This window comes from Platalea leucorodia (genome assembly GCF_965183815.1).
Source record: "Platalea leucorodia genome assembly, chromosome: 29".
NCBI lineage: Eukaryota > Metazoa > Chordata > Aves > Pelecaniformes > Threskiornithidae > Platalea > Platalea leucorodia.
In genome coordinates this window covers 752,751-766,731 of record NC_138851.1, presented here as the reverse complement: position 1 = coordinate 766,731, position 13,981 = coordinate 752,751, and the positions used below count along the sequence as shown (strand labels likewise).

Below are 13,981 nucleotides of genomic sequence, written 5' to 3'. Positions count from 1 at the left end.
GGGCCATTGAGGTGTTGCTTAGCAACCGCTTCCCGGCATGCAGCGCGGCCTGCCTGGCCCCGCCCCTTCCGCCTCGGCCCTACGCCGGAAGTGGCGCGGCGCCGCCGGAAGTGTGGCGCCTCCTTCCGGTCGCTGTGCGTGAGGACGGTGGGGAGCGCGATGCCGACGGGCGACTACGAGTGAGGGGACGGGGACGGGTCCCGGGGACCGAGCGTCGGGCCTGGGCTTGGCCCGGGGAGCGGGGCCCGCAGGGGAGGAGGGCCTCGGGGGGGAGCGGGGCTGGGGCCTGGCGGCAGCCGGCGGGACGCGGGTGTGAGGCCTGGCGGGCCCCGGGGGGGGGCTTCGGGCGGGGCTGTGGCGGTGAGGGGAAGGCGGCGGCGGTGCTGGGGCCCGGGAGCGGCGAGGGGGGAGCGTCGGTGGCCGGGGTGAAGTGGACAGCGGCCCGGCCGGGGCCCGGAGCTGAGCGGACAGCAGCGTCCCCGAGCGAAGGGGGGGCAGCGGGTCTGAGGCTCTGCTCTCTCCACAGCTCCAAGCCCAGCTGGGCCGACCAGGTGGAAGAGGAGGGCGGAGAAGACGGTGAGTGACTCCTGCCTCACCTGCCGCAGGCCGCTTCCCTCCCCCTTTTTCTCCTGCTGCTCCTCCTGCTGGCAACGGGAGAGTTTTTCTGGAGAAGAAAAGCAGCTGCTGTTCCTAAAACAGCCCGGAGATGCGCCCGCACTTTGTCCAGGGCTCAAAACAGGCTCCCAGGCTCTTCTCCGAGGCCGATCCTCGCGAGCAGAGCGTGCCTGACCTGGGCCGAGGAGCAGGGCCCCTCTCGCCATCCTTGCTCCACCCATTTCGGGGGCTGAGGAAGCCCAGGGGGTTGGAGCCGCAAGGATTTCTTGACCCTTTGGCCTTTTCCCGTGCTCAGGGGAGAGAGCAGGGCACCTCCTCCCTGCGGGGAGAGGCTGCGCCGGGGTGCGGGGCTCCTTCCCCCTCTGCCGGGCTCGCCCCAAGCGAGGGGGTGACTCTCCCCTTCTCCTCCCGCAGACAAATGCATCACCAGCGAGCTGCTGAAGGACATCCCCCTGCCCGGGGTGCTGGGGGGCAGCCTGAGCGCTGAGGCCGAGCTGCTGAAGGGAGGTGAGAGCCGGGCAAGAGGCCGGGGGGCTCTTTTCCTGCCGCCTCCCCCACATCGGACGCTGTCCCACTGTCCCCCCTCTCCGCAGGCCCGCTCCCCTCCCCAAAAGAGCTCATCAACGGGAACATCAAAACCATCACGGAGTATCGCGAGGAGGAGGATGGGCGCAAGGTGAAGGTGAGCAGCGCGTCCCGGGCTGCCGTTTCGGCTTCTTCCCGCCGCCGAGCTCCCCTCCTCCCCTTCCCGAGCCCTCAGCTCCGCCCCGGCGCAGGGGCTGATCCCCGCCTGCGCCGTCGGGCAGCACCAGGCAGCCACGCGCCAGCCGGGACGCCCCGTCAGAGCCCCGTTTCGACTCTGCTGCTTCGGGCAGCCCCAGATTTGGCACTTGCGGGGCGGAGGCGCGTCTGCAGTCCCTCCTCCCGCGTTAATCGGTTCTTTTACTCCTTTCCAGATCATCCGCACCTTCCGCATCGAAACCAGGAAGGCTTCCAAGGCGGTGGCCCGTCGGAAGGTGAGCGTCTCCGGCGGGAAGGGCGAGGGGGGGACAGCGTTCCGTCCGCTGGGAGGGAAAGCTGCGCTCCAGCAGGAACCGCTTCCTCTCCCAGCCCTCCGCTTCCCTCCGTTCCTTCTCAATCTCCCAACCACCCCTCGGTGGGGAGCGTTTCCCTTCCCGCTGGCTGCTCCTGCTCAGCGATTGCCCTGCGAGCGAGCCCCCCTTTTTCCTCCCCGTTTTCTCCCCAGAACTGGAAGAAATTTGGCAACTCGGAGTTCGATGCCCCCGGACCGAACGTGGCCACCACCACCGTGAGCGATGACGTCTTCATGACCTTCATCACCAGCAAGGAGGTGGGTCGGGCGCGGCGGGAGCTCGCCGGCCGGCGGGGAGCGCCCCGGTGATGCCGCGCCCGGGCGCGTGGTGGATCCCGCGGGATTCAGGAGTCTCCCTGTCCCCCAGGACCTGAACTGCCAGGAGGAGGAGGATCCCATGAACAAGCTGAAGGGGCAGAAGATCGTCTCGTGTCGTATCTGCAAGGGCGACCACTGGACCACCCGCTGTCCCTACAAGGACACCTTGGGGCCGATGCAGAAGGAGTTGGCCGAGCAGTTGGGGCTGTCCACAGGCGAGAAGGAGAAGCTGCCCGGGGGTACGGCACCCCTTTACCCTGAGGCGGGGGAGCAAGGGGCGGTGGCTGCCTGCCTGCGGGCAGCCTCACCTCCTGCCTGTCGCCTTTCCTGCCCTCAGAGCCGGAGCCGGTGCAGGCTCAGCAGAGCAAGACGGGCAAGTACGTCCCTCCCAGCCTGAGAGACGGAGCCAGCCGCCGCGGGGAGTCCATGCAGCCCAACCGCAGGGGTAAGGCAGGCCCGTCCTCGGCGTCGGGGCGACCTCCGCGCTCACCGCCGGGCCTCCGCGGTGCCGTGTACGGCGCGTGCCGGCTCTGGTGGCGGTCCCGCCGGCAGCCTTGACCTTCCTCGTCCTCCTCCTCAGCCGACGACAATGCCACCATCCGTGTCACCAACCTGTCCGAGGACACGCGTGAGACTGATCTCCAGGAGCTGTTCCGGCCCTTCGGCACCATCTCTAGGATCTATTTAGCCAAGGACAAGACCACCGGGCAGTCCAAGGTGGGCACAGAGGGATTTTCCCCTTTGGGGGGCTGAGGAGGAGACCCCCCGGTTTCCCCTCACCCTCTCACTTCCCTCCCACCCCAGGGTTTCGCCTTCATCAGCTTCCACCGCCGGGAGGACGCCGCCCGGGCTATTGCCGGGGTCTCCGGATTCGGCTACGACCACCTGATCCTCAACGTGGAATGGGCCAAGTAAGTGCCGCGGGTGGCTCGGAGGCTTGGGGGTGGCGCAGGCTCCATCCCTGCCGGGTGTTGGGGGTCCGTGTGTGGCCGCCCCTCTCTTTACCGTGGTCTCCCCTCCTCACCACGCTCTCCTCCTCCTCCGCAGACCCTCTACCAACTGAACCCGCTGCGCCGGTGCCGTGCCGGCTCCCGGCGAGAGCAGTCGGCGCTTCTGAATAAAGACGCACGGTCTGGTATGCACCAAGGTGTCGATCTGAGCTGGAAGGGGAGCGGTTTGGCGGGCAGGGAGCAGCCCTGTCCCTGTCCCCACGCTGTCCCTGTCACCGCATCGTCCCATGGCAGAGCCGGGGCTGTCCCCGACCCACCCCTGCCCCAGACACACGGTGAGGATGGCAGCACCCAAGCCAGCGACGCGGGGAAGGGCACGGCGCCGCCGCTCCTCAGTTTTTAGGCTCATTCCCAGCTTTTTAGCTAGGAAAAAGGGGGATTTCTGCCAAAAAAAGGCGTGACACGAGGCCGTGCTTGCAGTTTTGGCTTTAATCCGCCTTCTGCCACCATTTCCGGGAGGGAAACGCGTGCCCGAGGGCCGCGCCGAGCCCGATACGGCTGCGCCAGCCACCTTGGGCCACCCCAGGAGGCTTCTAGGCCACCGGCTGCAGCTCCCTGTGCTCAACCCCCTCCCCGTCGGCGGTGCCGGCGCCGCAGGCGGCACCGCAGCAGCTCTGCATGCTGTCGGCCAGGGCGGCGTAGAGCAGCGGTTGCAGGCAGATGTTGAGGTTAACGAGGATCTTGCAGACCTGAGCGGTGGCGTGGATGGCTCGGGAGACGGCGCAGTCCTCCACGCCCGGGCGCAGCAAGCGACGCTGCAAGTTGAGGTTACGGAAAACGTGGTAGGGCAGGTAGGAAAAGGCGTAGAGAACCACTCCCGCCGCCACCAGCATTCCCACTTTCCGTTTTTCCCGCCGGTTGAGGTGAGGATTACGGAAAACGGTGCGGATAATGGCGGCGTAGCAGGAGGCGGTGAGCAGGAAGGGCAGCCCGCAGCCCAGCCCCGCCAGCAGCAGGCTGTAGGGATAAAACTCCGGCAGCCGCTCCGGGGCCGCGCTCCCCAAACACTCGATCGCGCCCTCCGCTTGTTGCAGCTCCGAAAAAAAAAAAGTGGGTGCCGAGAGCGCCCCGGCCAGCACCCAAACGACGGCGCTCAGCGCCTTGGCGTGGCGCGGTTGCAGCCGCCCGTGGACCCACAGCGGGTGAACGATGCCGAGGTAGCGGTTGAGGCTGATGCAGGTGACGAAGAAGATGCCGCCGTAGAGGTTCCAGTTGAAAAGGAAGCGTTCCAGCTTGCACAGCGCCGCTCCGTAGCGCCAGTCCTTGGGCGGGTAGTAATACGCCGCCAGAAACGGCAGCGAGAGGGAGTAGAGCATCCCGCTGACGGCCAGGTGGAAGGAGTAGACGATGCCGCTGTGCCAGGAGCGCTCCTGGATGACGAAACGGTAAACGGCCATGCCGTTCCCCACCAGCGCCGGCGGGAATTGCGCCGCCAGCACCAGCCACAGCGATTCCTGGAAGCTGCTGAAATTACCGCAGTGATGGAGATGGGAGGCCATCTCGGGGGGGTTCCTGCCCGCGTCCCCCGCCTCTTTTTGGTGGCTGCGGGCAGGGGCACGGCTTAGGTTGCAGGCAGCGAAGAGGCAGAGCGCGGCCACGAGGCGCGGCCGCCGGCAAATGGCCGCGCAGGGAAGCGGCGAGGTTCGGTGAGCCGCAGCCGCCTCGTGCCGGGACCGAGGCGGCTTTGTGGTTCCACGCTGGGGACGGAATGGTGTCCCTCTGTCCGTCCTCCCCCCTTGCCTGGCTCCCAGGGCGCAGGCAGGAATCCTAGAGTGCAGGCAGGCCTCCCGGGGTGCAGGCAGGGGTCCGTACTTCTGCCTGCAGCCCCGCCGCTCGCCCCACTCACCCCGTCCTCGGGCTCCGCGCTCGCCTGCCTCCTCTCCCGTCCCTCCCTTCTCGGTGGCAGTCACAGGGCCACCGCAGGGTCACGTCCTGCCCTGTTTTGGGGACAGCGGGGGGGCAAGAGGCTGGCAGGGGGGTTGCAGGCAGGGATGGGCACTTCCTCTTCTGAAGGGAGCCTGGCAGCTGCCCTCTACCCTGGCTGCAAAAGAGGAAGGAGCCGCGCATGCCTGCCCACATCCTCCTGGTTCAGGCAGGGGCTGCCTGCTCTGCCTGCCCACGTTGGGGTGGGGGGACGCTGTTAGAGCCCAGGGGACCCCGTTTTCCCCCTCCCCAAACCCAGCACAGCCGCAGAGGGTCGTTCCAAGCAGTGTATTGCACAGGAACGGGGGGCGCGGGGCCCGTTTCCTCTTCCCCCCCACAGTCTCGGTGCGTGGCTGGCAGCTGGCGCCTCAGCGCTTCCCCTTCTTGGCACGTCTGGGGCGCTGGAAAATCGTCTTCCCCTTCGTCAGCAGCTTCCCTCGCCCCTTCGGCCTCGAGGTGGCACGGCTGGAGCCGGGACCGGCTCCCTCCCGGGCTGGGCGCTCGGTTCCTCGGTGCAGCTTTCGGCCGGCCGCCCCCTTCCCGGCTTTGCCGCGGTGCCGCGAGTCCCTCGGCACCGGCTTTCCCTTCTGCCGCTTCCCCGGCGCCGTAGGGCTGCGGGCGGCTGTGGCGGGACGCTCCGGTTGGCTTTGCCGTCGTCGCTTCCGTAGCGGAGCACCGCCTGAGGAGCTTCGCTTCCTCTTGGCACGGTCGGGGAACAGATCTTGGCGGGGGATAGATAAAAAAAAAGGATGTTCAGCGAAAAAGGGGGGACGGGGAGGCGGCGTTGGGGCTGACGGACGTGTCAGGGCGTTTACTTTGAACCGAGATCACGGAGAGCTCACGGTTTTTGCATCATCAGCCACGATCAGCAGGAGGAAGGGACAGGGCAGGATCGGGCCCCTCCAGACTCACCTTTGTCCGGCTCCTCGCCCACCTCCTGCCGGTAATATTCGGCGTCGCTCTCCTCCGACTCCTCGGCCGCATCCTGCTGCTCCGGCGCGCCGGGATCCTCGGCGTCGCTGTCGCCGTCCTGCTGCCGTTTCCTCCGGATTCCTGCCAAGCTCTTCTCCCTACGGTGCCGCCGTGGTGTCAGCCTCTGCCCGGCCGCTGCCGGACCCCGCCGCTGCCGCGCTGCCCTCACCTGTGAGCCTCCCGCTGCCGCCGCTTGCGCTCCACGTCCGCCTCCTGCTTCTGCCGCCGCTCCGCCTTCAGCTGCAGCTTCGCCTCCTTCCGCGCCAGGATCTCCTTCACCTCCGCCTCCGTCTTGTGGACTTAAAACACAGGGGGAGAGGGGTGAGACGCCCCGGCCCGAGCCCCTGCGCCGTCGGGTTACCGGAGACGGCGTTTGCGGCACTTACCGAAGCTGTGGTAGAGCACGTTGCCCTGCGCCAGGCCCTCCTCCACCTTGATGAGCTGCAGGGTCATGCGGGGTCCGATCTGCGGGAAGGGGGGGATGCGGAGAGCTCCGGTCAGGCTCGGTCACATCCCCGGGGTGGCGGCAACCGCGGCATCACCGCCGTCACGGACCTCGGTGAGGCGCACGGCGCTCTGCTGCGCCTTCATGTTGCCTCGGCCGGCGTACGCCTGCGGCAGCTCCAGGACGTTGTGGGTCCCGTCCTGCTCGGCCTCGCTCTCCGACAGGTTTATGTCTCTGCCGGGGGAGAGGACCGCGGTTGGGGCCGGGCCGGGCGGCGCCTCTGGGACCCCCGTCCCCCTCGGCGCCCCGCCACGCACTTCACCAGCAGCTCGCTGATGTCTTCCAGGCGGCTCATGTTGGGGAACTTCTCCTGCAGCAGCTTCTTCAGGCCTTTGCTCATGCCCACGGGCACGACCTTCACGCTGCTGCGAGGAGGAGGAGGAGGAAGAGGTCAGCGCTGGGACGCGGGGTGCAGGGACCCTCCCAAAATCAGGGGCGCGACACTCACTAATGCCTGAAATCGAGGAGCTGTGTCTCTGCGTCGTAGCTGATGAGCAAACACCTCTTGATGCTGTTGAGGTTGACCTGTGGAGGGAGGAGAGAGGAGAGGAGAGGGAGAGGAGAGGGAGAGGAGAGGAGAGGAGAGGAGAGGAGAGGAGAGGAGAGGAGAGGAGAGGAGAAAAGAGAGGAGAGGAGAGGAGAGGAGAGGAGAAGAGAGGAGAGGAGAGGAGAGGAGAGGAGAGAGGAAAAGAGAGGAGAGGAGGAGAGGAGAGAAGAGACGATTTCAGCTGGAAGGGACCTACGGCGACAATCCAGTCCAACTGCCCGACCACTTCAGGCTGCCCACAAGTTAAAGCACGTTATTAAGGGCGCCATCCAACGTCTCTTAAACACCGCCAGGCTTGGGGCATCGAGCACCTCTCCAGGAAGCCTGTTCTGGGGCTGGGGCGGAGGGGAAGGGGCTGGGGGGCCGGGGAGGAGCGGCCGGGGGAGCCGGGGGGGCTCCGCCTGGGGCGGGGGAGGCCGAGGGGAGCCCTGGGCGCTCTCCCCGGCTGCCTGAAGGGAGGCTGAGGCCGGGGGGGTCGGGCTCTTTGCCCACCCAGCAGCGACAGGAGAAGGAACAGGTCCTGGATGGGACCTGGGATGAGGTGGGATCTCGGGAAGGATTCCTGCGCCCAAAGGGCTGTCGAGCGCCGGCCCAGGCTGCCCAGGGCAGGGGCTGAGTCCCCGCCCGGGGGGAGCTCAAAGCCCTGCGGACGCGGCGCTCGGGGACCCGCTTTGTGGCGGAGTCGGTAGCTGTAGCTTAGCGATGGCGCTCGGTGACCCGAAAGCTCTTTTCCAACCCAAACGATTCCACGATTCTATCCCATTAATCGCTGCCGAATGCTCCGATCTACCTAGATCCCTCTGCAAGGCAGCCTGTCCCTCGAGAGTCCCCAGCACCTCCCAGTTTAGTACTCGACTCCTGCATCCAGATCGTTGATAAATACAGTGAAGAGGAACCGGTCCTAGAACTGAACCCTGAGGAACCCGGGGGGCCGAGCCCCCCGGCAGCGTGGGGACACCCCCTCTCCTCGCTCACCCTGTGGACGTTGATGGAGGGGAACATGTTCTGGAACATACTGGCCATCAACTTGACCTGGATCTGCTGGAGACCGAAATTGCTGAGGACCAGCAGCGGGTGATGGGTGAATTGCTGCTCGTGCATGCGGTGTCGCTTGAGGGACGAGACCACGTCCTTGATCAGCGAGTACTGGAGGAGGGGGACAAACGCACGAGGATGAGGAGGGGGCGAGACGCTGCCCCTCGCGCCGGCGGGGAAAGGCGGGCTCCCGCCGGCACCCACCTGCGTCACCTTGAACGTCAGCGTCGGGCCGCCCGGCAGCCGAAAAAGCTTCTGCGGGGGGAAAAAGAGCGGCGCTTAGCGCCGGGGGAAAGCGCCGGCGGTGCCGCTGCCGCCGGGACCGCCACCACCCTGGCGCAGACGCATCAGTGCGTTTACTTTGGATAGAATCACGGCATGAACTCAACAGGGTTTTGTCATCATCTGCATCTGCGAGGGGGGCAGAAATCCCCCCGAAAAGGCGCCGGCGCCCGGTGTGAGGCAGCCAGGGCCCCCCCGAACCCCAGGAGCCTGGCGGGGAGCGGACCCCGAGGCCGCGGGGGGATCGCGCTACTCACAAAGTTGATGTTGGAGGATGATTTGCTGAAGACCAAAAAATGCGTCACCCCCAGGGGCCCGGCCACGGCCACGAAATCCTTCAGGGAATTGTTTTTCCGCACCTGCGGCACAGAGCGGATGAGTCCTTGAGATCCCCGCCCCGCGCCAAAACGCTTCCCCGCTGCGAGGGCTCTGCTTTAGCGTGGGGACAGAGCAGGATCCGGCCCTGCCGCGGGCTGAGGATGGTCCCCGAGCTCACCTTGAGGGCCCTGGCGGTGTAGGGCTCCATCACCTTCCGCACGTCGGCGATGAGCTGCCGCACGTTCTTGCCGACGCGGCCGCGGTGGAAGACGAAGGAATGGGGGACGGTGCCGAATTCCTGCTGGGCGTGTTGCAGCGCCGCCGCCCGCTCCTTCTTCTGGTTCTTGCTCTGCGGGGCGGGGGGCCGGGCGGTCAGGGCCGGGGGCTGCGGGGAGAGGGGGAGCACCCCCTCCCGCTCCCCGGTACAACCGGGCCCCCGTCCCCTCCTTTGCCCCCCCGGGAGGGCCTGAGCCCCGGTACAACTGGGCCCCCATCCCCTCCTGTCCCTCACGGAGACCCAAACCCCCCATCCCCTCCTTTCCCCCCCCCGGGAGGGCCCAATCCCCCGATCCCCGGTACAACCGGGCCCCCCCTCCCCTCTTTCCCCCCCGGGAGGGCCCGATCCCTCGATCCCCGGTACAACCGGGCCCCCCCCATCCCCTCCTGTCCCTCAGGGAGACCCAAACCCCCCATCCCCGGTACAACCGGGCCCCCCATCCCCTCCTTTCCCCCCCGGGAGGGCCCGATCCCTCGATCCCCGGTACAACCGGGCCCCCGTCCCCTCCTTTCCCCCCCGGGAGGGCCCGATCCCCCGATCCTCGGTACAACCGGGCCCCCGTCCCCTCCTTTGCCCCCCGGGAGGGCCCGATCCTCGGTACAACAGGGCCCCCGTCCCCTCTTTTCCCTCTCGGGAGGGCCCGATCCCCGGTGGGACCGGGCCGCGGCCACGCTCCAGGTCCGCCCCGACTCCCGCTCCCCCCGGCCGAGGCCCGGCTCCCGCCCGCCGCGTCCCGGCCGGCCCGGCCCGTACTTTGCTCGGCCGCCCCATCCCGCCGCCACCGCCACCGCCGCCGCCACCATGCGGCCACGGGCACTTCCGGCGCGCACCCTCCCGCCCGCTCCGGCTACTTCCGTTGCGTCACTTCCGATCGGTCCCTGCCCGGCGCACCCCGTGCCGCCGCTCCGCGTTCCGCCCGCCGTTGTCATGGTTACGCGGCCGCTTCCCGCCCCGGCCCGGTCCCGCCGCTCCCGCCGCTCCCCCCGGTCCCGCCGTCCCTGCTCCCGCCGTGGCGGGGAGCGAGGCCTGAGGGGCCGGGGCCGCCTCGCCCTCCCGCCCGGCCCGGGGAACCCCCGGCCCCGCCGTCCCGTGTCGCTGCCGCCGCCGCGAAGGTCAGTGCGAGGGGGCGGCTGGGGGGAGGCGAAGTCACACGCTTTACTGGAGACCCCCAGAGCTCCCCCGGGCTCGTCAGCACCCCCAGAGACCCCCCCCCCGGGCTCCACAGGTCCCCCGGAGCCCCCCCAGGTCACCCAGAGTCCCCCCAGGTCCCTCTGAGCCCCCCTCCAACACCCCCAGGTCCCCCAGAGTCCCCCCAAGTCCCTCTGAGCCCCCCTCCAACACCCCCAGGTCCCCCAGAGCCTCCCCAGATCCTTCTCAGCCCCCCTCCAACACCCCCAGGTCCCCCCAGAGCCCCCCCCAGGTCCCCCAGAGCCCTGCTCTGGGCTCTTCAGTCCCCCAGAGACCCCCTCGACACCCCCCCCCGGCTCCCCAACACCCCCAGGTCCCCCCAGAGCCCCCCCCAGGTCTCCCAGAGCCCCCCTAGACACCCCCCACAGGCTCCCCAACACTTCCACGTCCCCCCAGAGCCCTCCTCGGGGCTCCCCAGTCTCCCAGAGCCCCCCTAGACACCCCCCACAGGCTCCCCAACACTTCCACGTCCCCCCAGAGCCCTCCTCGGGGCTCCCCAGTCTCCCAGAGCCCCCCTTGACCCCTGTCCAGGCTCCCCAACACCTCCATAGCCCCCCCCCCCACGTCCCCCAGAGCCCTGCTCTGGGCTCCTCAGTCCCCCAGAGCCCCCCTAGACACCCCCCCACAGGCTCCCCAACACCCCCAGGTCCCCCCAGAGCCCCCCTCTGGGCTCCCCAGTCCCCCCAGAGCCCCCCTAGACACCCCCCACAGGCTCCCCAACACCCCCAGGTCCCCCCAGAGCCCTCCTCGGGGCTCCCCAGTCCCCCAGAGCCCCCCTAGACACCCCCCACAGGCTCCCCAACACCCCCAGGTCCCCCCAGAGCCCTCCTCGGGGCTCCCCAGTCCCCCAGAGCCCCCCTAGACACCCCCCACAGGCTCCCCAACACCCCCAGGTCCCCCCAGAGCCCTCCTCGGGGCTCCCCAGTCCCCCAGAGCCCCCCTAGACACCCCCCACAGGCTCCCCAACACCCCCAGGTCCCCCCAGAGCCCTCCTCGGGGCTCCCCAGTCCCCCAGAGCCCCCCTAGACACCCCTCCCCGGCTCCCCAACACCCCCAGGTCCCCCCAGAGCCCCCCCCAGGTCTCCCAGAGCCCCCCTAGACACCCCCCACAGGCTCCCCAACACTTCCACGTCCCCCCAGAGCCCTCCTCGGGGCTCCCCAGTCTCCCAGAGCCCCCCTTGACCCCTGTCCAGGCTCCCCAACACCTCCATAGCCCCCCCCCCACGTCCCCCAGAGCCCTGCTCTGGGCTCCTCAGTCCCCCAGAGCCCCCCTAGACACCCCCCACAGGCTCCCCAACACTTCCATGTCCCCCCAGAGCCCCCCTCTGGGCTCCTCAGTCCCCCAGAGCCCCCCTAGACACCCCCCACAGGCTCCCCAACACCCCCAGGTCCCCCCAGAGCCCCTCTCCGGACTCCCCAGTCCCCCTGAGCCCTCCCCAGACTCCCCCCCCAGGCTCCCCAACACCCCCAGGTCCCCCCGGAGACCTCCAGGCTCCCCACTCCTCCAGACTCCCCAGCCCTTAAGGTTCCCCAAAGCCCCCCCAAGGCTCCCCCCACCCTCAACACTCATCACCCCACAGCTTCCCCCAGCTCCCCCCAAGGCTCCTCACCCCCCCCAGCTCCCCCAAGACTCCCCACCCTCCTCCCCATCCAGCGGAAGGCTCAGCCCCACCGGGACCCCATCCCGCCGGGAGAACCCCCCTCTCCGTCTCCGACCCCGGGAGACGCATTCAGCCGCCGGTGCCGTCCGTATGTCCTGCTGTGAGCCATGCCAGGGGGGTGCGGGGCCGCAGCCGTAGCCCCCTCCCCTCCATCAGGGGACCGAGCCCCCGCCCTGGGGCGCCCCGCTCAGAGCGGGGTGACCCTACGTCGGAAGCAGCCGCAGGTGAGGCACCGCAGGGCGGCCATGCTGAGGTGGAAGAGGGTGCCGTAGTCGAAGAGCAGGCGGTAGTAGGTCCTCACGGACAGGTCCCCCGAGGGGTCCGCGTACTTGAGGGCCACCAAGGGCGTGTAGAGGCGGTTGGTTTGCGTGCGGAAAGCCGGCCGCCTGGCTCCGATCACGTTCACGATCGCCTGCGAGCGGAGAGGGGAGGCTCAGGGCCGGGAATGGTCCCCAGAAGTGCCCCCCCTCAACTCCTCCCAGCCCCACACCTCGGCCACGTCGGTGGGGCTCTGCCCCAGCGTGGTGAAGATCTCGTGGGAAGCCGGCAGGTACACGTCTTTGAAATACCGCACGGTAGCCGGGTCGGTGCCGGGAAACTCGGAGCGTGAAACCTCCTCCATCAGCTTCAGCTCGAAATCCGTGTTCACGGGGCCCGGCTCCACCATGGAGACGCTGCGGGGCCGGGGTGGGTGCTCGGGGTGGGGGTCCAGAGCCACCCATGGGCCCTCTGGGGTCCTCCCCGCGCCCCCTCACACTCACAAGACGTTGAACTGCAGCAGCTGCACGGCCAGGCTCTCGCAGAACCCCTCCACGGCGAACTTGGAGGCGGCGTAGACATCGTTGAAGACGATCCCTGCGGGCGGAGAGGGGCCGAGCTCGGTGAGACCCCCCTGGAGCGAGACCCCCGCCGCAGCGGGACCCCCTCGCGCCTCACCCTGCAGCCCCATGACGCTGCTGATGACCACGATGTGACCGCTCTGCCGCCGCTTCATGTCGGGGAGGACGGCCTTAATCATCCTGACGGCCCCGAAGAAGTTGGTTTCGAAGATACGCTTCATCTCCTCCATGCTGATGCTCTCCACGGGACCGACGTGCCCCACGCCGGCGTTATTCACTGCGGCACGGTGCCGGGGGGGGCTCAGAGACCCCCCGCGGCCGCCCCGTGTGACCCCCACCCAGCACCCCGCTCACCCAGCACGTCCACCCGTCCCCCGGGGATGCTCCCCATGCACTCCGCCACCGAGCTGTCGCTGCAGACGTCCAAGCGTTGGATGTTCAACGTCTTTCCCAGCGCCGATCCCGCCGCCTCTTCCAATTTCTCCTTCTTCCGCAGGTCCCGCATGGTGGCGATGACTGCGGGGAGCCCCAGCCCGGATCAGGGGGACCCCGGATGCCAGCCGGGGTCGGAGGGTCAAACCGGGACGACGTTCCCTAAGCTGCTTTGGTAACACGGCCTTTAATCCCCACCCCGGGGCTAATCCCCAGCCCTGGCACAGGGTCGGTGGCGGGGCAGCGGCGTCGTGGGGACACACACGTGTGTGCGTGTGGCAGCGGGTGGCACGGGAACGAGGACGGCGTGTGGGAACGCTCGCGTGTGCGTCCACCCGGGTGGGAGGGTGCTGCCGGCCCCGGTTACACGCGTGTGCGCTCGCAACCGTGCGCTGCTCGTGTTGTCCGTGTCCCTGTGGGGCTGCCCCACGTCCCCAGCTCCGCCTGGCAGGGTGCCGGGTGGGGGGCGCAGGGACGCCTTGGCGCGCTGAGAGGGGGGGGTCTGCGAGTTTGGGGCCACCGGACTTCAAGTCCTGGGGGCTGCGAGGAGAAAGAGGCTCCGGGGCTGGATGGAGGGGGTGAGCAGGGAGCGGTGGGACCCCAAACCTCCCCACCCCGCTGCCCCATCCCGTCCCCTCCTGGGACAACGTGGAAGGGTCCCCTCCCCGCCTCTCACCCTGGAAGCGCTGCTGGGGGTCCTGCGCCAACCTCACGGCGACGGCGAGGCCGATGCCGGAGGAACAGCCGGTGACGAGGACAGTGCGGGGCGCTTGGGTGGCCATGGCCGCGCTGGCCTCCGGTCCAAAGGCTCTTATGAGATTAGGACCCGGCGTCACGTGGGAGCGGGATCAAACTCCCCGGGGAGGGCACGGGGGTCCGCCGGGTCGCGGCCCCCTCCCCTGCCCGCCCGCACGGGGCACGGCGGCCCTCGGGGACCCCCGGCGGGGCAGCTGGGACGGGGACAGG

At 68.9% G+C, this 13,981-nt stretch overlaps 3 protein-coding genes across 4 annotated transcripts; 1 reads left to right on the top strand and 2 right to left on the bottom strand.

The window, feature by feature from the left end:
- Positions 1-100: 100 nt before the first annotated feature.
- EIF3G (eukaryotic translation initiation factor 3 subunit G) lies at positions 101-3,168 on the top strand (the record flags this gene model as incomplete). Of its 2 annotated transcripts, XM_082334099.1 has the most annotated exons (11): positions 101-179; positions 527-576; positions 1,030-1,122; positions 1,209-1,297; positions 1,572-1,631; positions 1,862-1,966; positions 2,076-2,265; positions 2,364-2,471; positions 2,607-2,743; positions 2,831-2,937; positions 3,074-3,168. In XM_082334099.1, the coding sequence occupies exons 1-11, from the start codon at positions 160-162 to the stop codon at positions 3,087-3,089; spliced, it is 975 nt and encodes a 324-aa protein (XP_082190225.1). In that variant the 5' UTR covers positions 101-159. The 2 variants fall into 2 exon arrangements, with proteins under 2 accessions (XP_082190225.1, XP_082190226.1); XM_082334100.1 differs by lacking the exon at positions 3,074-3,168 and having other exon boundaries at positions 2,831-2,941.
- A 351-nt stretch (positions 3,169-3,519) lies between these two features.
- On the bottom strand, positions 3,520-9,716 carry LOC309601173 (uncharacterized protein). The gene is made up of 13 exons (XM_082334074.1): positions 9,649-9,716; positions 8,797-8,967; positions 8,558-8,659; positions 8,223-8,273; positions 7,959-8,129; positions 6,885-6,961; positions 6,694-6,801; positions 6,487-6,610; positions 6,318-6,396; positions 6,101-6,230; positions 5,872-6,029; positions 5,333-5,680; positions 3,520-4,960 (listed from the first exon to the last, which is right to left on the bottom strand). The coding sequence occupies exons 1-13, from the start codon at positions 9,664-9,666 to the stop codon at positions 3,570-3,572; spliced, it is 2,928 nt and encodes a 975-aa protein (XP_082190200.1). The 5' UTR covers positions 9,667-9,716; the 3' UTR covers positions 3,520-3,569.
- A 2,215-nt stretch (positions 9,717-11,931) lies between these two features.
- On the bottom strand, positions 11,932-13,797 carry RDH8 (retinol dehydrogenase 8; the record flags this gene model as incomplete). The annotated part of the gene is made up of 6 exons (XM_082334073.1): positions 11,932-12,156; positions 12,235-12,418; positions 12,506-12,599; positions 12,681-12,860; positions 12,938-13,099; positions 13,692-13,797. 6 exons carry the CDS (start codon positions 13,795-13,797, stop codon positions 11,932-11,934), a joined length of 951 nt encoding a protein of 316 aa, XP_082190199.1.
- Positions 13,798-13,981: the final 184 nt, after the last annotated feature.

Coding starts and splice junctions, on each gene's coding strand:
- LOC309601173 (XM_082334074.1), bottom strand. Junction 8,130..8,222: donor TGACGTTCAAGGTGACGCAG/GTGGGTGCCGGC, acceptor CCCCTCCTCCAG/TACTCGCTGATCAAGGACGT. Junction 6,397..6,486: donor GCGCCGTGCGCCTCACCGAG/GTCCGTGACGGC, acceptor CCCTTCCCGCAG/ATCGGACCCCGCATGACCCT.